At 44.4% G+C, this 25,960-nt stretch overlaps 1 protein-coding gene across 8 annotated transcripts in view; it reads right to left on the reverse strand.

The window, feature by feature from the left end:
* Positions 1–25,960, reverse strand: part of DOT1L (DOT1 like histone lysine methyltransferase) — a 68,716-nt gene that overhangs the window by 10,225 nt on the left and 32,531 nt on the right. For all 8 annotated transcript variants that reach the window (XR_010616810.1, XM_065699623.1, XM_065699627.1 and 5 more), the window contains exons 8-22: positions 20,805–20,860; positions 17,609–17,688; positions 15,916–15,984; positions 13,130–13,236; positions 12,132–12,173; positions 10,612–10,695; positions 9,679–9,913; positions 9,135–9,248; positions 7,608–7,699; positions 4,804–4,905; positions 4,087–4,224; positions 3,350–3,475; positions 2,173–2,654; positions 1,799–1,922; positions 899–1,045 (exon numbers count right to left, since the gene is read on the reverse strand). Coding sequence is in view for 7 of the 8 variants with exons in the window: in XM_065699623.1 (XP_065555695.1) it covers positions 899–1,045; positions 1,799–1,922; positions 2,173–2,654; positions 3,350–3,475; positions 4,087–4,224; positions 4,804–4,905; positions 7,608–7,699; positions 9,135–9,248; positions 9,679–9,913; positions 10,612–10,695; positions 12,132–12,173; positions 13,130–13,236; positions 15,916–15,984; positions 17,609–17,688; positions 20,805–20,860 (1,998 nt within the window). In the remaining variant the exon portion in view is untranslated. The remainder of the gene's footprint in view (positions 1–898; positions 1,046–1,798; positions 1,923–2,172; positions 2,655–3,349; positions 3,476–4,086; positions 4,225–4,803; positions 4,906–7,607; positions 7,700–9,134; positions 9,249–9,678; positions 9,914–10,611; positions 10,696–12,131; positions 12,174–13,129; positions 13,237–15,915; positions 15,985–17,608; positions 17,689–20,804; positions 20,861–25,960) is intronic.

The raw sequence follows: 25,960 nt of genomic DNA on the forward strand, positions 1-25,960 counted from the left end.
ACAAACGGTTGTACCACATCTCCAAGCCAGTGCACACGGAGTTCCCCAAAACAACCCCAAAGTGAATGTGGAACAGATCAGGCTGTGTTCTCTGGTACACAAGCAGTGTTTTCCTAAAGCAGGCAAAACAACTGGGATATGGTTGCCTGAATAAACTATGTGCTGAAGTGAAAGACACCACCCAGAGCTAACACTGTCTCTGAGGACGCACAGATTCTGCTCACAGCTGGGCAGACTGCTACAACTACAAGTCTTCAGCCGGAAAAAGATAATGGAGCAAACGCTTCTTGGTTCTCTGCTGTACCATTTAAGTGACAAACATCGGGAAGAAACCGGACCAGGCTTTTTTAAACTCCTCTCCCACTGAGTGGTACAGACTTAGTAGGATTTTAAAAAGACATGCCCCAGAAGTTCTCTGTCTGCTCTACTGCTCCAGAGCTGTCACTCACACATCAGGTATTACAGCCTCAAGGCGCTATTGGAGTTCATCCTGTTATAGACAGCTTTAAGATGACCAAACTGAGGCAGAAGAATCTGTCTCCCAGGGCCATGCAAGAAGGCAAGGGTTAAGAACAAACTGACATGTGCGATTCTCTGCTTTCACTGCCACAAACCCTCACATTCTGTGCCTCTTCCACCCAGCTGGACATTTAAGACCAGGATCACTTGTGGCAGGTACTGTACTTTCCTTCCTGGCAAACACCACCACCCCACAGTCACATGAGAGGAAAAACCTACAGAATGACCAAGAGCCAAGAGGATGCATCCCAACAGCAGCCTCCCCCAAAGCATCACAGTCAAGATTAACAGCCCACTAAGGATTCTGGTGCACAGCACCCCCTTACTCCCCACTGTGATTTTAGTTAGGGATGGAAAGTGTTGACAATCCCTTACTCACCACCTTCTCAACACGGCTAGGTAGGACTACGCTGGCCAGAGGGATACTAACAGGGAGTTTATTGGGCTGCACTGTGCTGAGAGGAATACTGATAGGTAAGCTGGTGATAGTCTCTCCATTACTCACAGAGGTTCTCTCTCTCAAAACCTGTAAATGCAAAAGAAAAAGGAACATTCTTAACCACATGCTGTTACTAAAAGACTTCTTAAACTATCTGTAACCTGCTCATTTATATCACCTCCCCCTTTTAAAGAATTACTAGCAATGACTATATAGCAAAGACAGGGCATGCATGGAGCAGCTTTGTTACCAATATCCAACAGCACAGAAGTATGTAAATTCAAGCTAATGCTGGCCCCAAACATAAGGAAAAAGATGCCTTGGGCAAGCTCATTTCCTACTGTTGTTGTTAGAGCTCTGTGAAAAGCAGAATTCATATCTTGAGGCCCTCTGTACACAGAAAATGTAGTAGACAAAAATATTTCCATGGTATCCTCCTATTAGAGGGCACCTGCTTGCTCTGAAATAAGCACCAATACGATTCGTGGCTGGAGCAATCCCATGGACAAATTTTTGTTATTTCTAGTTTTATAAGTATGAAAAGAACTACTTTTCAAGTTCAAGTAGAGACACACCAGATCAGAAAGAAGTCCTACCGCATTACTGGTGCAGTTCATCTACAAACCAGTAGCTCAGAGGTAAGCACGTCTTTCATGAGCACAGTATTCTCTTCCTCCAGCCAGCAATTTTCTGCTGTATCACCCCTACTGTATTTCATGTTATTTCCCATGCCAAGCAGAGCACAGAAAGGAGGGGGCCTGCATTCCCTAATTTGGCCAACTCCCTCCTTGTTCTACCAGGTGTAACATCTCTGAACCTGAGCACAAGCAGCTCGCTTACCTTCTCGCCTGCAACTGGTAAGGCCGCTGGGGAAGAGGGCCGAGTTTCCTGTGGACTCAGCTTTATGCCATTTGAAATACCAGGGCTTGGGTATGTAAGGCCATTCTCTTTGACATGGTCAGCTCTGGAACACAGATGTAGGATCATTAGACTACAAAAGTGAATGACTTCTCTTCTGTAAGGAATTCCTGTACCAAACTCCAGGCACTTCAGTACCACCTTACTTCCCCTATCAGCTGGGTTTCTGGGAACACCGCTTTAAATAGCTTATTAATCTTCACTTTAAACATATTTTTCCACAATCCCAATAAACCACTGTAATTAAAACAAGCAATTACCCCTCCTTTCCCAACCTAGGAAGTGATCACTCTCACCTCTGTATCTCATTAGCTGTTGCTTTTCCATTGACTCCATGGTCTTGATTCAAGTGTCTCCTTAGTGCGATTTTAGCTGGGGAAAACCTGGTATAGTCAGGTAAGGACAAGCTTGTCACCTTGTCTGCCTTCTGTCTGCTGCTGTGGTTCGGGGTACACGGAACTATTTCTTGGTCCAGGTGAGAGGTTGTGTACTGAGGGGTGTTCTGCTTGGAAGAGGGCCTGCTAAAGGCGTTGTGAATTTCATAGGGAGTAGCATGGCCGTTCATGGACAGTTCAGGGCTCATGCCATTGATGTGGGGCATAGGAAACTTGGAGCATTCCAGCTCCAGTTGGAACCTGCCATGATCAGCCTCAGAATCACGGCTCAAATGGGTTTTATTGTGTAGCTGTACTGACAGGGACTCGTCAGATGGCGTGTATGATTTCAGTTGCATAAGCTCTTGCTGTCTTTGACTCTTCTCAAGTTCCACAATGCTGATCTTTAAATGAAGAGGAAGACAATGATTAAAGACCACACTTAGCAATTCTAGCACATTACAGAGCTTTGCCTCCGTATGTTTCTCAGGAAAAGCAGCCCCACTTCTGGGAACAACAGACCCAAAATTTGAGAAACAGATTTCAAGATGCTGCTCTGAGCTTGTGACCAAAAGGCACAGGTAAGGGCTCAGAGCTTCTCAGAAAACACCCTTCAGATCTTAAAAGCAAATATAAAATATCTCCAACTATATAGACAGTATGGAGTAACTCAGTATTGCCAGTCATTGAAGGAAACAGTCACTCCATGTCAAAGTACCTCACAGCAAAAGAAAAGCTCTTAGACACAGGAGTGTAATTTCTTTTCATTATGGGAAGTGGCGTTCTGTGGGAACTGATTCCTGAACCAAGACATCAGAGCACACATGCAAACAAGCAAGACCTGCTTTTATATTATACTTCACGGTAAACCATGATTCCTCCTTCCGCAGCATTATAGGTCATAGCATTTCCTTCCCTCAAACGTTACCTGTATCTTTTTCAAGTTGACTAAAATACTCTAATAGAAAGATTAATCTGGGGAGGGAGGAAACCACCTATCTTCTCCTTTAACATCGTATTTAGTCACATACCCTTAACTGGCCCATTGCTCAAGAGCTACCCCACGTTGGTGGCTCTAGATTTGTTGCTTGCTCTCTACCTGCAATTCCAAGCAGTGCTTCTGTTTCTCAGAAATCTGATTCTTCAACGCCTGCTTCTCTTTCAGCAAGTTCTCCAGTGACAACGTTGACCAATCCAGCTTCAGTTCTTCACACCGTGCCTTAAGCTGCAATGACACAGGATAAACAGATCAAAAACCAACCTTCTCCACACCACCCAAGGTGCAAGCTGAAAGCCAGGCACCTTCCAACTGGATGTAAGTTAGAAGCTTCTTCTGAAAACTCCTCTCAGCTTAAGCCAGGCACCACCTGTGGTCCCCACATAACGTGGGAAGATGCGAGCTGGTTCTTTCTAAAAGCAGTGTTATTACCCACCCTCCCTAATCACTTCCACATCCACATTTCCCCCTCACCTACCTTAACAGTTTGAGTTGCCAAGATGAACAATGAAGAGTTAAAACAAGCACTGGACAAACCTCTTGGCCAGAGAGATCCAGATTCAGTCGCAAGAACATACACAGGGGCAAAGCAGTTTACAGGACACAGCTGAGGCCAGAGTCAACTGTCACCTCAGCATTTGGTCAGAGGGAAAGCAAAGAACGACCACCTACATTCTTTCCCCCATCATTCCTCCCTCTTACAGAGGGGCTATGGCAGCTGGACGATTTATCAGTTGTAAAGATCCCTTGAAGACAGGGACAGCACTGGCCTCCTGAACTGTCCTCCTTAAATAAATGGCACTATCACACTGCTACTCAGACACAAGCATTGTACACACCAGCTGTAAGCTCTGGTTCCTGAGTTCACTGTTATCCTTCTCCAGCTGTTTCGTCTGTTCTTTCAGTTGCTGATTGTGAGCAGAGATCTCCTTCTGAGCCTGAATCAGGTCATTGTATGTTAGAGCTTTAACTCCCAACTACAAAATGAAGAGTGAGGAAGAGAAAGAGATCATTCAATAAGGTCTTGACATCTTAATCCCAGATGATTGTCACATTCAGAAGTGACACTGAGGAGATCTGCAGAACTTATGTGGCTTACAGGAACTCCCCCAGCATTCTCCAAGGCACTCTGTCACTGCTAGGAGATAACAAGGAAGGACAAAACTAACTCGCTAGGAGCTGCTGCTCCAGTAACTCAATTTGAAAACTGGCCTTTAGTTTCTTGCCAGCCAAAAGAACACTGTTTTTGTGGAGAGCCACCACATTTCCTTCTGTTCTTCTGAGCTTGCATTGGCAACACAGAGTTTGTTCCTTCCACCAGCAGGGACTACATCCTTCACTAAAATACCACAGCGCTCATGGTCTGTCACACCCTGCCCCTGAACACAAGGATTTCAACAATGAAGACAAAACACAACCAAAGAGTGATACAGATTCCACATTCTTTAGCATGATCTGCTGCAAAACAGGGGCTGAAGACCTGGGACTACTCTGGTCCTATTTTACTAAAGTCGTTTGCAAGTAACAAGCATCCACTCCCACCAGATCAGGGCTACCTCATCAAGTTTCTGCTGAAAAAGACGTTTGATTTCCTCTTTCTGTGCCTGGCAGTGGGTGAATAACTGCTGTGCTGTCCCCAGCAACTGAGCATTCTTTTCCTGCAAAGGAGAAGAGTGAGAAAATACACTTTTAGCACCAGCTGCAGCATGGCCCCTCTTAATAAAACCATTACATCCAGTTTCTGTAGCAAGTTGGAAGTGAAGCTCAGCTCAGAGGAGAACTGTATGAACTAATCTAGCTCTCCCTCAGGTATCTGTGAGCCCATCCTACACAATGCTCATGGAAGACACACAGTAAATTAAAACACTGTGGGGGAAGATAGGAAGAAAGTCATCAATAAGCCAAACCACTTGTAGCTCCAATGCCAGAATTACTCCAGTGGGCCACATGACCCTTCCACTCACAGAACATTTCCTGCCTATAACATTCCTTAACTAGATACTTCCTTACTCATTTCATGGTCATGCACTGTGTGAGCAGCAAAGGGCAAAGACAGGACTTTGCTGAAGAGCCTCATTTATTCCATTCCCAGATGAAAGATCAGTGCAGCAAAAGCAGCAAGCTTTGGAGACTGACACTTTTCTCCAACTTTTGCTGCTGAGCCCAAATGGGAATTGTGCAGAAACTGAGCCATCACTCCAGAAAATGTGGAGGACCAGGGCAAAAAGCACCTGGATCTTCCAAGAAGGGGAGCATCAGTGCTGGCAAGTTCCACCTGTGGGAGGAAACACACGACCTGGCATACAGCTCGTGTTGCCTCTCATGCCAAGGACTTGGGAAAGCAGCTGAATCACTGCAATGCTAAACAGCCAAATCACTGCAATGCTAAACAGCCTGCCACAAGTGATGCTGAAAAAAGCCTTTAGGCTTTCAACAGCAGTTATTTCATCCAGCCTTCACAAGCAGCAGGAGCTGACAGCTCCACCTAAGGGTAATCTGGTGAACTAGCATCTCACAGCATCTTCAACCCCCTGACTGATTCGGGTTGGAAGGGGCCTTAAAGCTCATCCAGTTCCAACGCTGCCACAGGCAGGGACACCTTCCACTAGAGCAGCTTGCTCCAAGCTCCACCCAACCTGGCCTTGAGCACTGCCAGGAACGAAGCATTCATCTTGTGTAGTTTAAAACCATATTACAGAAACATTTTTCTTGTACTTGAAAAACCTTCATGTAATAGAGTCATTCAACAGGCTACACAAGAGCATCTCATCCAGCAAAGTTCTGCTCCTGCCTTTGTGAAGTTTAACTTGCCATAATCCTCATGCTTAATTCCTCAATTTTAATGTCTTCAAGTATGCAACAACTCTCAGACATCAAAGTGAAATGACTACTTTTCCACACTCAATTTACACTTTCAGTGCATGGCACAGTACTTGCACACTATCATTTCTCATGCTGTTTCTGGGCAAGGAGATCAGTTAACTTCATGCTGACTTTCCCGACCAGTAACAAAGAACCAGAAAACTACACTGCTTAAGGAAAAGGTTGAAAATTCAAAGTGCTGTTAGACAGCGAAAACAAATGGAAACCACCATAGAAAAAGTCTGCATCAGCATCAGCCGTCAGTAACGAAGAGGGTGGCACAAATTAGCCTCTGTCATTTGGAAAAAAAAGAGTTCCCCTTAAGGAAAACTCCATCAAACAAGGCTATGGCTTTATCCTGACACCTTCACAAAGGTCATAGAGCAAAGGAAAGCTTCCATGGGGACTACCAGAAGCTGGAATTGGACAAGAGTGAAAGGTTATTGTTGAGTTCTATGGGGGAAGGTTCCTTCACAGAAGTAGCAGCAGAGCCCCTCTCATCAGGGCTAATTTATAAAGCGATTAAATTTGTCAGAACTGAGGTAAAGCAAAGCAAGAAGCAAAGGGGTTTAGCTGGAAATCTTCTCCCTCTGCTGGGGAGATGGCTCCATAGCAGAGCCAAACACACACCACAGCTGCAGGAGTTTCTTTGCCTTTCCATGTACTTCAGCCCACGACTTGGTAAATTTACACCTTGCTCACCAGTGCAATCTTAACACATTAAGATTCTCAATACTAAGGATGCTTCACTAAATCTCTTAAGTCAGTGATGACAGTTTGGGGCTTTTTTAATCCCATAATTCAGTTTATTACAAGTTTAATGAACCATCCCGATGCTGCAGTTCTCAACTTGTTCAGGCTTTCCTACAGTGGGAAAACAATAGACATCAAAAAGCAGAAAATTCAGCTCCAAGGAACCGGTATCCTTGTGTTTTTCAAGACAGTCCTCATTCAAAGTTGCAGCAATCATTGGCTATATTAAGACCAATTTAATTATCTAAGAGCAGTTTGACTAGCAGGGTGCAGGATGCAGGGAAGCCCCCCAGCGTGGAGGGTAAGGATGAGTTCAGGCAGCACATACTGCTGGGGGGTGACCACAACCTCTTGCTCCCCAGAGACATTTACAGGAGAAAAGCAGCTGCCAATCCCGAGTGGGAGAACAGGACAGGGTTCAAGACACCAGCTTCCTGCATAGGAACACATGCTTCATGTCAAAATCAGAGGAAAAGCCAGAAATACTGAAGTAAGTCTTACTAAATGGAGGGGCACCAGAGGGAAAAGGGGAGGTGCTTCTCTCCTACTTTGCAAACGGGAAATTTAAGCACACAAAGACTGAGTTAGCAATAAACTCCCCAGGTTCAGCCTAAGCATTACTCTGGCAGAGTCTTTATAACTGGTGTTACTTGCACACAATTCCAATCCCCAGCATTTTCCACACCCATCCAAGGAATCTGGTAGTCTGGCAATTTTGTTTAGAAACGTTAAAAATGAGACTGACCTTTTCCTGCTCCAGTAACTGTTGCAGACTTGCTTTATACTGAGGAGTTTTCATATATGCCATGAACTGCATGTACTGGATCTTAAAAGAGTCTGCAAAATAAATAAGGAGGTTATACGTTATAAGCTAGAGTAAATGCAACGCTGCTATTTACCCGTTTGCTCCCTTGACACCTCTCCCCACTTTGCCCTCTCTTGCTTTTTATCTGGACTGTAAATAAGACCAAGCCATTAAAGATCAATTTAGAGCATGCTGAAAATCCATCCTCTGATGCCAGCTGAACTCTGGGATCCATTAAGTCCTTCTAATAAGTATCCCAACAGAAGTCATGACAATACATTCAGAAACCAGAGGAAGGCCATGGTTGCTAATGGTGTTCGCATGATGAAAGAGAAGATGAACATCCTTTATTATTTCTACTTACAGTGCATTAAAAGAGATGAGCTGTAAAAGCCAAAACCAGCCCCCAGCTCAGAGGGCTCATTCTCCCAGCTTCACAAGGACAGGGCTTGCTGTATTCCTACTTCCATACACACAGATGACAAGCTCTACACCCACATTCACTCTACTCTCCAAGGAGCATTTGCTCATCACTGTCCTCCTATCCCCAGTCTCCTATTACCCAACGAACCTCCCTTCTCCCCAGCCCTCACCACTAGGGCTCCTGTCATCATAAAGCCAACCACATGATTAAGTCCAAGCTGCTGCAATCACAGGCAGCCAAAACAGGTAACGAGTAGAGAGACCTTTACAGCAAGGTTTACTCCAGACAGATGTCCATCTCCCTGCTTCCACACACACCCCAACATAAAATGTTCCCCTAAATCACTTTTTTTTTCTCTTCAGTAAGAACTCAGTCATAACTGTAAGACACCACAGCAAGAGAGAAGTTTAGGACATCACTGATGTCCTCGGTCTCTACATAGACAGGAAGATTACATCAGATTCCCAAGTGATCGTAGACTGGCTAAAGCTCAATGGCAGAAATGGGGGCGAACATACACCACCAGGAGTTCTTAAAAAACACTCTCCAAGTTTTTCCTTAAATCAGCTCTTGCACATGGAATGTATTTTCCAATCACACCACCTTTGTGACCTCAGACTCAGGCACTATCTCATATACTTCGCTCTAAGTTATGCAGAGAAAATAGCATGATGTTCCCCAAGATTTAAGAATAAGAGAATGGTTTCATTTAAAATAGTTACTTCTGACTAGACACTTCCATTTAAAGTTATTTTTAATTCCTGCTAAACCCAAGCTTATTTCCTTTTGTGCCAAATATGAGCTGAAACAATGCCAAAAAGCAAATACAGACCCAGACATCAGCTTCAGCAGCAAGCAAGAGAAGAGGCCTTGTGGTGATGCCAACAAGGGGAAGAAGCTAACCCCCTCTCCTGTTCAATATACAGCTTTCCACAGTGGCTGTCTATTAGTAGCCCTTTGATGTTCATGTTTAGACATCACGCGTTCACAAACCTCACAGTAGAGGTTCCCATGCCAAACAAGTGACAACACTGCAGTCTTACCTAGCAGCTTCTGTAGTGCAGGTGGGGTAGGTGTCACCAGTAGCTGGTTAGATGAATGCCGTTGCACTTTAGGAGGTAGTTGGTAATATGGACTATGAGGTGACTTGTATGCATCTGAAGAGAGAAACAAGGATGGCTTTCATAATCTGAAAGGTTAAGTGTTTCTGGCACTTTAGCACTGGAGAGCCCATCATTTACAACGGGAGATCCAGTAACTTAGCTAGATCGCCACACTGCAACAGATTGTTTAGAAGGACATCTACAATTTATCCTTAGAACATTAGCAGCAGAAACAAGCTATCGGCCACAGCTCAGCAACAGCTTCTGACCAAGTACCTACAGACAGATTCAATCACCATCTCCTCACAGAAGCATACCATCATCTCACAGGGAGCTTTGCTTTGATGGGAAGAGAGAAGTTATGACACAAAATCAAACTACACCTAGCAATAAAGGAAGAATAACCTACAAGCATACATTCAGAGCCTCAGATCCTCCTTATGTGGCAGGGGGAGGCTTCTTCCACTGCCAACTTTGAACTCACCCTGAGGAGAGGATGAAGATGTCTGTGAAACAGTTTGAGCGTGCAGAAGTTCTAGTGCAGTTTGGTTCTTCTTGGTCTTGCGCTCTGTGTTTGCAGTGTTCATTTTCTTGGGACGTCCCCGTTTCCTGCCTGCCATTTTCCTTCCTTTTTTACTCAGCTTTTTCTTCCGGGCTTTAGAGGGAGATGGCTTTTTAACAGAATTTGCTGCAGCCTTTTCTTCTTCAGCACCAGAATCCTAGAAGACATTTGGAAGCCAAAAGCTCTTCAGCCATTTCTACCTACATGTGCAACATTCCTTTTAAGCAAGCATTAACAACTTTAATAGTTTTATGAAAGGAAACTGATGCACTGTAATTAAATAACTGGGCAATGAAGTAGACCTGGTTGGGATAAGAGCTGTCCCTAACACCCAAGGAGTTGCACTCATTCTCTTCTGGACTTACTCATAACAGAAAAGGAAATCTGTAACTGTTGTCTAAGAAAACCTGATTATCGATTATCTTCTTCAAGAGAATTTCATTAAAATCTCAATATATTTTTGTGCATGAACAGTCACTGCATTTCTAACAGTATCATGCAACTGAATGAGAAAGGAAATGAGTCTTTGCAGGAGAGACTCAGCACACTTTGAACTCCATTCAATGGGTATGACTCAGGGAGAGCTCTGCAAGCTGGTGCTGATGGTAAGCGGGTGGACACCAACTGTTCTATTCATCTTGCAATACCTATTCTCCAGAATTAGTGGCACAATACCCAAGTGCAGCTTTTATTAAGTCACTCCATCATATTTGTGTCCACAGCAACAGCTATACCAGTTTACCCATTCAGATAACACGCTTCCCACCGAATCAGGTTCTTCCTGACACCGGTTATGAATTCATGCACAGCTAAAGAAAAAACACATTCTCCTCTATGAAAATGCAGGATTTCCACCTTATTTTCTTGAACCTTCGTTGGAGTAGTTGTGTTGCTCTTGTTTTCTCTTTGCTGTCGACGTCTAGCTGCCTCTTGTTCCTCCTGCAAAGATGTTTTCAAACAAAATATTAAAAGAATAACCATTTGCTCCTGTGTTTCTCACTTTTTAACACACGCCACTGTGTTCCCCAGCTTAGCCTCCCCCAAAAGCCAGGTGTAAGTGCTCTTGGCACCCGATGCCCGATTAAAAACACCCCAAACTTTTCTTACCAGCAAGGAAAAAAACTTCCCCTGCCTCAGGCAACACTCAGTGGGAAAGGGAAGATAAGACCTTTGTACTGCATTACCCTCCCTAATGGGTTTCAAACATGCAGCCACAGGGCAGAAGAGATTAAGCCCAAACCTCCTTTATTCTTCAATTTCCAATCCCATCCCCCAGATCACACACTGGTGTTACAGGATCTGGGTTTGGTTTGGAGGGGGTGGGAGTGGTGTTTTGTTGGTTTGGGGGTTTAATTTATTAAATATTTCAACAGCTTTCCCTACATCCCCAACATTCCATGTGCTGCTACATCACTTTAAAAATCTCGCATGGCTTGAAATGGCAAAGCCATTAAACATCATCTAATTCAACTTTAGCCACGTCTGTAGAGGAGACTAACAAAACCAAAGCAGCAACTTTTCAGCTTGATTTTCGGTTATCAGTAGGGGCAGGACATTTCAAAGAGCTCATTTAAAGCCTTTTCCTACCTTGCAGGGGAGGTTTCACTTGAGTAACAATTCTGGCAATTCCATCACCTCTTCTGCTGAAGAGGTAGAAATGGCACCGTTCCTTCACCATTAAAAGCAGGGAAGTTCCAAAGCACACGGATGCCACCCGAGCAGTCTTTTTTCCCCTCCAACTTTGAATTCAGCAGCCTGAACAAACCCCATCCCAAAGCTCCCATTAACCCGTTTTCAACAATTCCTGAGCCAGTCAGTTGGAAGACAAACGTTCACCTCAAATTTTAAATGAAGCGGCTTCACTTAATTCTCTTAACTGGGAATACCAGCCCCATCGCTTAGTTCAGATTAATACAGCCCAGCGCAGCCTCAACAATCCTCTGCACACTTTATAGCAGAGACTGTAGCGACTGACCACACATTCCATGTCTCAGTGTGCCCCAAAAGTAACATCTCAGAGAACTCTTCAGCTTCATTTTCATGCAGCAGAACTCTGATAGATTGAAACTATAATTTCTTTCTTTAACTTCAGTTCTTTAATGAACAAATGGCTCCTTATAGACGTCCACTGCAAGGTAAGAAAACCTGTGGCTGCCTCATTAATTCTATATTAGAAAGCTCTTGAACATGATTCTATTAGGGCTTGATGGCATATGATGCTCCACTTCAATTAGCTCCATGCCCATGTTCCTTGCTTATCAAGAAAATCTGATTTGCTACCAATTCTGTACATCTTGAACAAGTGACCAAATTCCCCGTAGTGGCCGCTCTGCTTATTTTGAGTTTTCTACCAAAATAAAATGACCGAAACTTACCCTGAGTTTTGGATTTTTGAGACTAGAAAAATAGTTTTCAAGCTGGAAACAGAAAGATAAGAGTCATTTTCAAAGTCACGAGAGATGAACACAACATATCAGCATAAAACAAATGCAGAACTGCAGAAATTCTAACTGGTTTTCTCCAGATAAGCTACAGCAAGAAGCCATTGACATTCATTCTTTTAAGTGACACAGACACACGCTGTGTGGCAGGACATAATCCAAGCCTCAACAAGGTTTTATCATCTTCACCGCTGCCTGTTCTTGTTTTAAAGCTTTGTGTCATGTATCTGCACTCAGCAGAAAGTTATTGTCAATGGAGCTACTTCGCTCTTATGCTCCACTAAAAATATGCATCTGCACTTTGGGTTATTCTTTTAACAAGAGCATTATTAGACTATGGCAAACTTAGAAAAAAAGTCTTACTATCACACTGCAAAACAGTGTGGGACTAAACTATTTCCCCACAAAAGCTGACATTTCTATAGAGTTGTTCCTGTTTTCTTTAACTGAAAAAAAACCCCAAAACACAGTGAATGCATCAGTATTGTTATGGAGCTTTGGCTGGTTCTACAGCAACTGGCAGTTTAACTAGAATGAAGATTTATTGCTTGAATATGATCAAACGAAATGCTCTGTACATCACAAAGCAAACTGAGGAATTAAAGACCCAGATAGTCTTTACTCAGGGTGGAAGCTATAGCACAAGACCATGATTCTGCATTACTGTGTATTCTGGAGCACGAGAAGGAATTATACCTGTAAATCCATGGACCTTCAATGAATTAACAGACTGACAGAGTACTGTCCATCGTTATACTGTTTGCGCAAGATGCTGCACTGAAGCAGCCACAGGCTACCAATGATGTGTGCTACAGGTCTAAATATACAAGGAAATATGAATGCAATTCAAAGAAACAAGGAACTGAAGTTGGCATGTTGACTCCAGAGCAAGTAAAGCGGCCAGAGAGCCACCAGCCTGTATTTATACTCACTATGGTTCGGTCAATAGTATGCAGGTAGTAAGAAACTGGTTTCCCGGTCCACGACACAGACCCTTTCAGTGGTGATAGCTCCACAACTCTCATTATAGTGCCAATATCTGCAGGAAGAAAATCAAGTCAGGGAAGCAAAGCTCGCCCAGTTTGCCACACAGCTGTACCCAGCTGAAGCTAAGCCATGCACCAGTAAGGCATGTTTCTTCAGAGACCACCAGCCGTTCTAGAGTAAAACTCTGTTCTAGTGCAAGCTTTTAATAGACAGAACTTCCCTGTGTTTCAGAGACAACTTTTACGAGGACCCCAGCGACCAGACATCTGTGCTAACAGACAGGATTTAATTAGACAGAACCGGCAACAGAACATCATTAGACCCAACCCATGTAAACTGCAACTGTACTATATTGGGACTGGGGACAAACATGGTTTATATTTGTTTTCTTGCCTATGTTTGTTTTGTTCCCTAGAATTAATAGGTATGGGATGTGCCTAAGCATTTCCAGAACCACTGAACACGGAGTGAGTGGCACGGCTGTAGAAGTTATGGCACACTTCTAATTAAATAGAAATTACCCAGAAGAGTCAAAACACAAGGTTTAGGATTCAGCAACTTCCGCCACTATTTTAACCAGATTTTAATACTTGCTGTGGTTTGTCCCGGCTCTTTCCACATTTCTATTTCTTTTTCCAGATGAGACTAACTAAGGACAAAAATGGCATTGAGAAAAAAGGTTGCCCGCTCCTTAAAGTTTTCTCTTTTCCACTATATTTTATAAACTACAGACAGGAAAAATCACAAGACTCAAATCTTACCCGGGCACAAGAAAAACCCCACTGAATAAAAGTATTCTTAAAACCCTTGTAGGGCAGCAGCATAAAGCTGGCACAGGAGACTAAAATCACCTCTCTGCATGTGAAGGTGCTGGATCCACAGCTCTAAGGGGATGATGTTCCCTGAAAATGTCACTTAGAAGAGGCCACTAAGACCAGAACAAGTCTCAGACCTAGCACAACCCATGCATGTTCATTTGATATTGGCACATCCCAAATACAGCATGGTCACAGAATGGTATTAAGACCTAAAATTTATACCAATAATATCCTCTCATTACTTGTAGCATACAAAGGTAATTTCTTTTCAGGACCTCTTATCTGAATCCCTGGAAAAGTTTCCTGTTAATGGAAGCTATTATCTACTCTTATGCTAAGGAACCTCTTTCACTCAGATCTTCATTAGCTATCTCTATATAATTTTAACATCAACATTCCCATTCAGCGTTAAATAACATGTAATATACATTGATACATGAAACTTCAGCATTCTAGAAAACATTCCACACGGGGGTGAAAGCTCGAACAGGATAAAGAACTGGCTCAACTGATCAGCATAATCAGGGCTTTTATTTAGTGCCCCCTTTGCCTCCCCACCTAGCAGAAAGAGACAGCAAAATGGTCATGAGCCAGGGAACAAAGGACTTGGGAGGCCAAAACCCCTTATTTACATAGGCAGGTCTCCTAAATGAAACCTCAGAAGTGCCTTCTTGTATTTCATCTAGTTCTAGTGTGCTGTACAAGAGGTAGGAAGCTTTACTTAAGCGCTCTTTGTCTTGTTAGCAAACTGACAGGCTGATCTGAGCTCCCTGGAGGTTTGAGGGTTTCCAGGATTACCATTCCACCTTTTAAACTCATTTTATTTTCATGCCCATGTCTACAAAGGATTGCCAAGCCAGGACCCAAGGGTTAATGAGGTCCCAAACAATCAAATGCCACAGAGAAGAGTATCAAACAGGAAGGAAATGGGCAGGTTTGCATGTCTGCTGCACAGGACATTCACAGTTACTCAAGCTTCATAAAAATAACTCACAATGGGGCTGCTTCAGTGAAATGCCTTAATGACAGTCTTCAAATTACTGTTCTTGAAAAGCAGTTTGCCATGAGTGTCAGGCCAAGTGCAGAAAACACAGCTTGAGATTTGTAACTCAGTGTGTTACCTGCCATGTTTGCATAAGGAGGGGAGTAAGGCTGGTTTTGAATTTAGGCAATGTTTTGCACTGGACACAGTAAATGTGTAAACCCCAGCTTGGATCCTTCTTTTCCTTGACAAAATTCAACAATAAAAGCTGAAAAAAGGTCACAAGAAAAAGCCACCATCACAAGGTGTTGGTAATCCCCAAACCTCATTGAACTGCAGCTCCCATGCTTGCAAAGGACAACGTTGGCACGTATCAAGTCTACTAGATTCAGAAGGGAAGGAAAACTCCTGTTGGCAACAAACCAGACACAGCAACTGGGCGTTTATGGGCTAGGTCTGATGGATTTACAGCACAGAAGACAACGCATTCAACGTTGAACATTTCAGCTTCTAAGCCTCACAAATCATGACTGGTGGGATTTACCTGTCCAAATTCAGACAGCTACTGTATAAGGAACTCACATGCAAGTTCGTCACTGCAGCTCTTTGTAGTTAAAGACATTAATCACGCTCCTGAAAATCCTGATTTCAACACTTAATTTCAACCTCTTCCACTGTAAAAGATGCCCAGCCAGGGAAACACTGTCATTACATCTAAAGGAGGAACTCCACAGAAGAGTGGCGGTTGGTTCCAATGTTGGGTGGGGGGTCTGATTTTAAATACATGTCACTTTCGCTTGTGTGCTATCATAATACAACAGCATTTTTCTATTTACACAACTCCTTAAAACACAACCCAACCCCACTATAGACACGTTCAGATAACGAATACACCATAACTGCGATGTAACAACAAAAGGGGCAATCATACCACTCAAGTTTCGACTGTTAATTCTAAAATTCAGAGGTGCAAAAGGTTTTGAGGACACAATTCTTCCACCTGGAAAAGAGGAGGAAAACCAAAAAGAGAGCAAAGTCAGCTACTGTTTCTTCTAGAAATAACTACTAAATCTAGCCCAGCACAGAGCCCTAAAGAGCAGCTCTAATCAAACTACCGCTTGTATATCATCACCAAAAGAAAACTACTTAATGCTCATTCTGATAGCACGCAAGAAAGTCAATCTCTTCGTCCTGCTGGGTAGCTGGGAGGGGATCCTCAAGGATCACTACAAAATGACACATCTTAAAACACCTCCAAAAAAAGAGCACATTAATTCTCAGTGGCAATCGATGGAAATTTCAATCAGGAACACCATGATCTCATTCCTATTTGGTGTCTTTTCTACACAAGTCCCCAAAGTCCTCTTATTTAAAAGGCTGCTCATCTCACAGCTATCTGGGGTCATCCAGCACAGAGCACAGAGCCCCAGCACCTTCTGGAAAGAGAACGGAGGTTTCTTCACTGGGTAAAAAGCCTGCCCCACCTTGCCACTTCTCTCCAGCCACCACTAAAGAACAGCTAAAACAAAACAAGGATCACCCACTAAAACTAAAGAAGACAGCTTAAGTTAGGGGGTTTTACAGTTTGCAACAGAGCCCACAAGTCACATTCTTCACTACCAGGGGAAGCCACAGCTTCTTTGTTCATGCCACACAGTTTTCTTCTCAGAAACAGTAATTTTTGTTATTTCTGCCATAACCAAATAAAATTGTTACTTATCCAAGTGGTTAAGAGGAAGGAAAAAAAGACACCTCAGGCAGTCTAAGGGTCACAGTGGGGTTACTGGGCATCCAGGGTCACTAGTGTCTGCAATGAGGCGACTCAAAAGACACACAAGATGTCCAGTGATGGTGCTCTCATTTTGATAGTGATTAGTGAATACCCAGTACTCAGTGTGACAACTTTAAATAGGATAACCCAAGAACTGCATTCAGTATGCAGCTACAGAAATATTATATTGTATTAGATACAGAAAGCCACCCGTATCCTGGGCTGCATCAAAAGGAGTGTGAGCAGCAGGTCAAAGGAGGGGATCCTGCCCCTCTACTCTGCTCTCTTGAGACCCCACTTGCAGCACTGTGTGTGGTGCTGGTGTCCTCAAACATAAGGACTTGGAGCTGTTGGAGCAAGTGCAGAGAAGGCCATGAGGATGCTCAGAGGCTGGAGCACCTCCCCTGTGGAGCCAGGCTGAGAACATTGGGGCTGTTCAGCCTGGAGAAGCTGTGTGGAGACCTCAGAGCAGCTTCCAGTGTCTGAAGGGGGCTACAAGGATGCTGGAGAGGGGCTCTTCATTAGGGACTGTGGTGATAGGACAAGGGCTTTGCAGTCTTGGCCACTGCATGTTTTGTCAGCTCCTGTAACAGGTAAGAGAGGACCAGCAGCTCCTCCCACCCCACAGAGCTCTGCAGAGCCTTCACACACAGAGCTACCTCCAAGCAATCAGAGAGGTCAGAACATTAAAATGGGAAGTAAACAGCCCAAGAAATACCCATGGGGTGCAGATGCTTGCTGCAAGGCACAGAACAATACCCACCAACCTGGCTTCTTTAACTAAGGCCTCGCCACCACCAGCTGCTATAGCAAGCAGGAAAGCAATGGGAAAAGGTTTGAAGTTCTTTGTTACCTTCCTTCATGTTTGCAAATCGCTCCTTCAGTTGGTGATCCACCTCAGGACCAAAGGCAAAATTATTCACAAAAATAACACTGCAAGATAATGGCACAGTTAATGAAGAGGGACAGGCAAATGGCACAACTATACCCCTTAGCTGCCCCCACAGCCACAGGTCACAGTCACTTACAGCCTTTACAGCCTCTTCTGGAACTGAAAAGTGCTGCTTGTCCCTGTATACAGCCACTTCCAGCTAATGAAATGCTTTCTTCTTGCATATAGTACCTTACCTTTAGCATTCACTTGGAAAAGATGTTAAAGGTATCCTGCTCTGTGTTCCTCCCAGCGCACAGCTGAGTTTTGCACCAGAAGTTTCAGCATAAAACCAATGTGCAAAATGTTTTCACCCCTCTGTCATGATGAGATCAAACACCACACTCTTACGGTAGTTAATTCACACATGAAAAGCAGTGCTCCAACACAACAGACACGTTTCATCCCAGTGCCTCCTCACGTGCATTTAAACTGTTAGAGCACAATATCAAAATGTATTTTCTCTTCTAGCTATAAATTCACCCCTCAATGCAAAAAGACGCCTCTCAGCACATCTCCCTATCCTAAACCCAGCACTTCACCCTCACCCACAATGGAGGGGTTGCATCTTTCTGGGTTAGGAAATTGAGGGAAGGGGATTTGTTCCTAAAAAAAACCCCCAGTCATATGGCAACAAAGAAACGTGCCCATAGGCAGAATCACACAAACGATAAAATGGTTGGTGAAGAAACATAGCACACTACAGATTAAAAAAGAAATATCCTTTTCTAAGAGCCTGGGCCTAGTCCAATTGTCCTTGGTGCCCATTTCCTACCATAGACTCATAGAATGGCTTGGGTTGGAAAGGACCTTAGGATCACCTAGTTCCAACCCCCTGCCATGGGCAAGGATGCCTCCCCCTAGACCATGTCACCCAAGGCTCTGTCCAACCTGGCCTTGAACACTGCCAGGGACAGAGCATTCACCACTTCTCTGGGCACCCAGGGCCAGCACCTCAGCACCCTCATAGGGAAGAGTTTCTTCCTTAGATCTAAAATGAACTTCCCCCGGTTTAAGTTTGAACCCATCGCCCCTTGTCCTATCGCTCCCAGCTTGCAACAAGAGCCCTCAACCTCTCTTGGAAGCTGTGGAGCATCCTGCACACACGAAGTTCCAAAGCCATTTTGGCATATTGTTCCAACAGGAAGAACTAACTTCTTTGCAAGAGGTCTGTCTGAAAACTCCCCTCCTAGCGCCTCTACACACGAAACGTGTTCAACAAGGACAGTGAGTTTAAGAGTGGCAGCCAAAGCTATTAAAAACCATGGATGAAAAAATGTCTCTACACTAAGGGAAAAAAAGAAAATGTTATTCTTGCTCTGCCTTGCTCTTGGAAATTTGGGAAACCCTGCCTGGCAAGTAAGGCTAGCAGGGGTTTCTTCCTCCTCCTTCCCACCCTGTGCCAAAAAATGAGGCCTTGCTAAAGAGCCAAGCATATTAATGGGACTAGAAAACATCCAGGGAAGGAAGGGAAAAAGACAAAGCTTGCCAGATCCATTTTTTAGTGTTAATTTTGGCACAACACTTGTATACACAGGGCAGAAGTACAGGGGACCCCCGTCCACCTCGCCTTCAGCCCTCGTTTCTGCACGTATTGCTAAGCCACAGGGACAGTTCCTGCAGGAATCCTGCATGTTGCACAGCTTCCATGGCAGTGCTCAAGCACGTCCAGCCCTGTCCTGGTACAATCCCAGCCTGTCCTTCGAGCCTGGCCACTGGTGCATGCTCACGGGAAGGGTGGCTCTCGGCTTACTGAGACTGAGCTGAGCTCTGAGGCAGAAGCTTTTCCCTGGGAGGGTGCTGAGGCGCTGGCACAGGGTGCCCAGAGAAGCTGTGGCTGCCCCATCCCTGGCAGTGCTCAAGGCCAGGTTGGACACAGGGGCTTGGAGCAAGCTGCTCCAGTGGAAGGGGTCCCTGCCCATGGCAGGGACTGGGACTGGATCAGTCCCTTCCAGCCCAAACCAGTCTGTGGCTCTATGATTGGGTGGCTCCAATGTGAACTCATCAAACAATCTACATCTCTCTAGATGGAGCAGATGCTGAGCAGTTGGCACACTCGGAACAAACACCAACACCTACCAGTTGTGAGCAATAATCTACTCCTTTTTGAACTTCTACATCACAGAGCAAAAGGAATGTGGATCAGCAGGCACACCATTAGCTGCACACCATACAAAATAAACATCTACCAGCATTTCTGCATGCAGTTAGATGTACTTCAGCTAAAAATAAATAAACCAAATTCCATTTGTTCCAGGGAAAGCTGCGCAGACAGCAGAGGAGTGTGGATTTGGAATCACAAGCAACAAAGCAAAACCCCGCTATGCAAAGCTGGGCCAAGCCTGTCCACAAATTAAAAGGCACCTCTAGAAGTTTAACTGAGGTAGAGAGCAGTGCAGAAGGCATCAGCCAGGCAGACGCCTGTGTGATGGGGTACTCTTAAAACAGGGTGTTGGAAGCAATCCAGAGATTGCCACAATGCTAAGGACTTTCAGAGAGCCCTCTTGGACAAGTCTTCACTCCCCCCACACAACAGGGTGGCCCAGAAGGTCATACAAAGACCTTTTTTGTTCTGTCCATAAGGCTGGAAATGCAAAGCCTTTAAAAAGGCAGAGTATGTTATTGCTTTAGCCAATTTACTCCCTTTTTGCTGCCATCAAAAAGGAGTCAAATCCTCTGGACAGATCTTCACAGAAACAAATCCTCAATACAATCAGCTCAAATGAATTCCCAATTTAAGTCAGAACACGCTCACTTGGGTCTTTTGCCTTTTTTTTAATGGAAAGTGAGCCTCACTGTACGCACCAATAGCCAAAAAAACCAGTGTTTTGCCAGAATCACTGACTTGAACGACAAGGATATGCAAAACAAACAAGAGGCTGATACTTCTCTGTAGAACCAGAATTTATCTTGGATACACCCTTGTATGTAATACCATGGGACAGACATTTAAACCCATTCTTCTAGTCAGAAAACAGGATCTAAAGAGGCCAGTATAAAACTTGGCAGATATTTGCTATGGAAATTCTATATAAAAAGCTGGCCAGCCTCCCAATTTCCATTATACAAACTCCCAGATATTCAGTTCATAAAGCAGCATTCAACTGCTGCACTGTACCTTGTGTTTGCAATTCTCTCTCTCCATTCTTCTGAGAGGAAGTCACCTCTTTCCAGCTGAAAGAAAGACAACACAAAAACACACATCCAACATGAGTTCACATCGTTCCGTTCTGCTCCGGAGCAAACATGTTGTACTAACTCAGGGAAGTAAGGCCAAATGAAGGCTTTAGGAGATACCAAGGAAATGAAGCACCCAGAGCTCCTCAGGTCCTGGAGGTGGTCTCCCCTTCTGCTCCCACCCTCATCTGCTCTCCTGCCATGGGATGAATAGGGAAGGGTTTCCAGGTACCACCAATGCCCTGCAAGGACTGTGCTCCATGGAGAAGCCAGCACCATGCAGCATCCGCAGCAGAAACCAGAACCCCCTCAAGTCCCTGCTGAGCCCTGTGGTTCGGTCAGACCCCTCAGAGTGGGAACCAGAGCACAGAGCCATGGTGCCTGCCGCAAACCCTGCCTCGTCATTCAGGCTCTTGTTGCAACAGACAGACAACCTCTGATTTTCCTGGGGTACTAAATCTAAATCTCACATGCTTCTAACACTTTGAGGCTGGAAATCAAGTGACATAAAGGCCTTATTTGAAAGTAATTCTAGTTATGACTTCAGTACCTTTCTGATGAAACCCCATCAAGTGCAAGGTTAATACCTGCAACTCCACAGCCTTTTCACCATTAAGTCATGCTTTTGAAGTGCCAGAGGAATCTACGAGCTGTTTTGCTGTGCCACAAGTAAGGCAGGAGAAATGTTGGGGGAGGAAGATAAGAGGAGGAGAGAAAAAACAATATGCAACTGTATAATTAATGATGATGACACACTTTGAAGGCGCAGGTAAGATGATGGCTTATATCAGAACCTCAGGAGCATCAAAACAACACCACAAAGTGACTGCTCTGGAATCCCTTTTCTACATATATTCTTTAGTATGGAAAGAAGGGAGCATTTCACATGCCAGCACTTAGTCTTGTTTAGTGACAACTCAAACAGAACCGCAATGCGGACATGCTCCAGTAGCTTCTAAACCCTGCTGGCTGAGCTAGGATACCTGTCCCAGAGAAGCACTAGAGCCTGCTTTCTTCCATTGTAGCCTCTTCTTCCCAGCAGAGCAGTCTGATGCTCTAGCAGAAGGTGTCCCTGCCTGTAGCAAGGGGTTGGAGCTGGATGAGTTTCAAGGTCTCTTCCAGCCCAAACCATTCCATGATTTTACGATTAAGGAAAGTATCGAGGGTTCTCAGGCAAGAGATCAAGAACTTTGCAAAGAGCCTTAAGGGTTAGAAACCAAACACTGAAAACAGCAGGTCAGAACAACTAAAGTTACTCAGAGTTAACTGTTCTGCCAAGCAGGTAGGCTGAAGTAAGATTTTAAACCAGAATTACTACCTGTGCTCTCCCACCTGCTGGTAGGGGATGCCTGCTTTGATATCCCTGCTATAGTAAAACCAAAGCATACGTTGGAGACTGAACTCACAGAGATCCAACCTAACAATGTCCTGCTAGATATTTCCAAACTCTAAAGGGGAAACTCAATGCAACATCGGAACAGTTCTAAGGAACACTGAGTTCTTCTCACCTTATATATAGAAACACTTTTTCTGGAGCTCTAGATGCCCTATTTGTGAATGGAGACCATCTCTAGATTACTTACGAGATACCTTTGTCTCAAACTCTTATCTCTCTTGTAGTAAATAGTTTCATGGTTGAGCAACTAAGAGACAGTAGAAGAAAACCCACATGTAAGGCAACTATATTTATTTTACAACCATTTTTGCCAAGTCAGCTGCTCTGTTGCAGTCCTCCCCACCACTGGTCTCTAACGTCTACACAAGGTTTTCAAACACCAACAGGAGAAAGAAATGGAACAATAATAGGGAAGTGTGATTATAAAGCCATAGTTCAGCAAGAGAACAAAGAACCAGTGGAACCTGAAACTGTTTGGAAATAACAACTTCATAGAAAGGTCTTGAAATCTAACCTAAATGGCTGTTATGCTTTATTTGGATCCAGTCACGCTATATGTTTGTCGTGCCAATGTGGTTAAGAGCACAGGTATAACCCAAATCTCTGTGTTTTAACCCAATATAACACATGGAAACGGAACACTTTTTCCTCTGCCTCCTTTTGCAAGATAGAGCATTTTACAATTTAAATGAACCACAGCCCTGTTTCAACCCATCTATTTTTGTATTGGAACACTACCCTAGCTCATACTTAGCCAATAGTTGAGGGGAAAATCTCACCAGGAAAAATACTGGCGTACAGAAATAACCAGATGGTCAACTATGGTTGGGAGAAAATTGGTTATTTTCTCCCCTCTGGAAGGAAGACAGCAATTCCTGGATCAGTGCTCTGCTACAATCAAACCACAGCACAAGAGCTACCTGATTGACTACTCCTGATGACCAGTTTCTTCACTTACTGTACTTGGGAAGCAGCGATTAATAAATGATGGAGTAAAAGGAGGAAAATAGGACCTTCCCCATCAACTGACAATGGGAATCCAACAAAATTCCCCCCACATCCCAGCCAACTCTGTGCTTTACAGTGATTATGAGAGCAAAACAAAAACTGATAAGGAACCTCCAAGGCCAAAGGCTGCAACAGCTAAACCAGAAGAACATGGTCCCTTATGGTCATGGATGGAGAAGGTGGCATGCCAGTGCAAAGCAGAGGTGACAGCCACAGGGACACACTCAATCTCTTCCCACCAGTGTCCCAACCCCCATCCTGTTGCTCCTCTTGCTGCGAAACTTAATCTCCTTAGTGAATAATGAATGGAAGGGACCATCTGTAATGCAGATATTTTCATCTGATTAGACAATGCAGGAGTCGTGCTTTATCTAAAAGGATAATTAGCTCAGTGCAATCCGCTTCACAGAGCTGCCAGCCTGCATTAGTTCTAAAGTTAGAAACCAAAACAGGTTTCTCTTCAGGTTTTTCTACCAGATAAATGTGCTCTACAGAGACTGCAGAAATAGGCTCAGCAGCATCTGTGGCTCTTCCTGTAACTCGAAGAAAACTGGCAGGCCAGAGCCTGGGGGAAGCAACAAGAGGTACACTCCAGCGCGTGTGCATTCAGCACGTACCAGAGCGACAGTTCCTGAAGGTCAAGCCTCGGTGGCATGGAGGAGAGCTCCGCTCCCAGCCCAGCACTGCCCTGGGATCTCTCTGGTAACGGCTCTGTTTGACCAGCTACACAAAGCCATAAATTCACACGCAGAATGTCTCATTCCAGCAGCCTCCATGCAAACACTTGGCTCACAAAACCCACTCATTTCTGCCTGGAAAAGTACACAGGGTTATTTTTAGGTTCCTGTTCTTTTCAAAAATAACTGGAGGCATGAATCCAAACCTCCCAAATGTGGCATCATTTCAAAGCCACAGGGGACATTTGGAGGGCTTTTCAAATACCAAAACATGGACTTTCCCGCTGAAATAGGGCATTCAAAACTATCTGGGACAAACAGCTCTCCTGCCCTTTCCTTAGCTGCAGTGCACTGCTGAGCAGTGGCAGTTTCTAAGTACAGGTAATGCCAGTAATCCCTACGAAGCAGCAGCTGGCATCAGGCAACAAGAGACAACTTGTACCCAAATCACTGCTTCTGCTCAGAATGGAGGTTTCCAGGACAACAAGCCAGACTGAGCACCCCAAACTCAGTCAGAGGCAAGGCTGCAAGCTTACAGATGCCAGGCTTCTGTTGACTGATGCACAACAAAACCCACCTCTAATGCATGGGCTGACCCATGGAATATCTGCAGCTATTAGGAGCTACTGGGGTTTCCTCTGAGCAGGCAGCACATGTGTCAGAGGTGTCCAGCCAGCAGGAATCCCAGCCTTTAGCAATGCTGACCTGGGGTTTCCTGCACTTCTTTTGAAGACTTGTGCAGATGATCTCCACCTACTGCTCAAACAAGCTTTTGTGGAACAGGGGAAGGTCTTTCTGTTATAACCTGAGTAAGCAACACCAAAGCAAACCCTTGTCAACAGCAGCCCAACGTGTGACTGCAGCTACCACCAACTTCCCTTGCAGAGACCTACTGTAACCTACAACTGGAAGAATCCCATAACAGGCCACAGGCACTGAGGACACACAGACAACTTGCACCAAGGGTACCCCTGAAAGAACACTTAAGCACTTTCTGCTCCATGGCAATCAGCACTGTGCCCTAGATACCTGGAGATGGCTCTGATTTCGAGGCCACATGAGGATATGTACAGTTAGAAAGCATGAAAACCCATCTGCCTCTTGTGATACCACTTTATAATTGGATGACTACACATGTGCAGAAATTCCCCAAGAAAGCCTCTCTAATTATCTAGGCCTAATAACCTCTGAGAAGTCTCCTGTTTCCTTCAGACAACAGTTTTCTTGAAAAGAACAGGGTAAAGCTAATCTTGGAAACTTCTCAGTTCCATGGGAAAAGAAACAAGATGGTCAAAGGAGCTGAAATAAAGCGATGTGTGCTGGAAGTGGGACATTCCAGTCCAAAAGGCCGAAGCAGTTGATGATGATGGAAAAAGCCCTGAAATACTTCATTCCATCTGAATGCAGAAGACTAGCAAAGAATGTGATTATCCCTAACCCATCAGGAATTAGACATCAACAACCACACGACCATAGCACAGGGATGTAAATATTTGCAAGTCGAAACATTAGCACTGAATGTAAAACCTGAGAAAGATTCTTCTCAGAGAGCATTACTCTCTTGGTTTAGTTTGGGGTTTTTTCCAATTAGAATCATGAGACTCAACAGCTCATCATTTAAAATGAAACCCAGTTCATTTAACAGGATTATGAGATACAGTTATCTCCAGTAGCTGGAGGTCAGGAGACTTACAGGCCAACGTATGATGAGCAACCTGCCTCCCACTCCTGTCATGCCCCAAATGGATCTTCTCACTCCAAAGCTGCCATGACAACCCATTACCAGCAGCTGGGGCTCTGCAGAAGCCTCAGGTATCCAACCTGCCTTAGGACACTGCTAGAAGCTACTGGAGAAGTTTTACAGACAGTTATCATCTGAAAGTGACTCTCAATGATGATCTGTTTTACTGAAGACATCTGCATGTACGTGACAGTGCATATCTCGTATGGAACCACATCCCAAAAGAGACTTCTTTTCTATGACTGTGGACAAAGTAGAGTGGAAATACACCTGGA

The sequence above is a fragment of the Lathamus discolor genome, chromosome 21, assembly GCF_037157495.1.
Source record: "Lathamus discolor isolate bLatDis1 chromosome 21, bLatDis1.hap1, whole genome shotgun sequence".
NCBI classification, from domain to species: domain Eukaryota; kingdom Metazoa; phylum Chordata; class Aves; order Psittaciformes; family Psittacidae; genus Lathamus; species Lathamus discolor.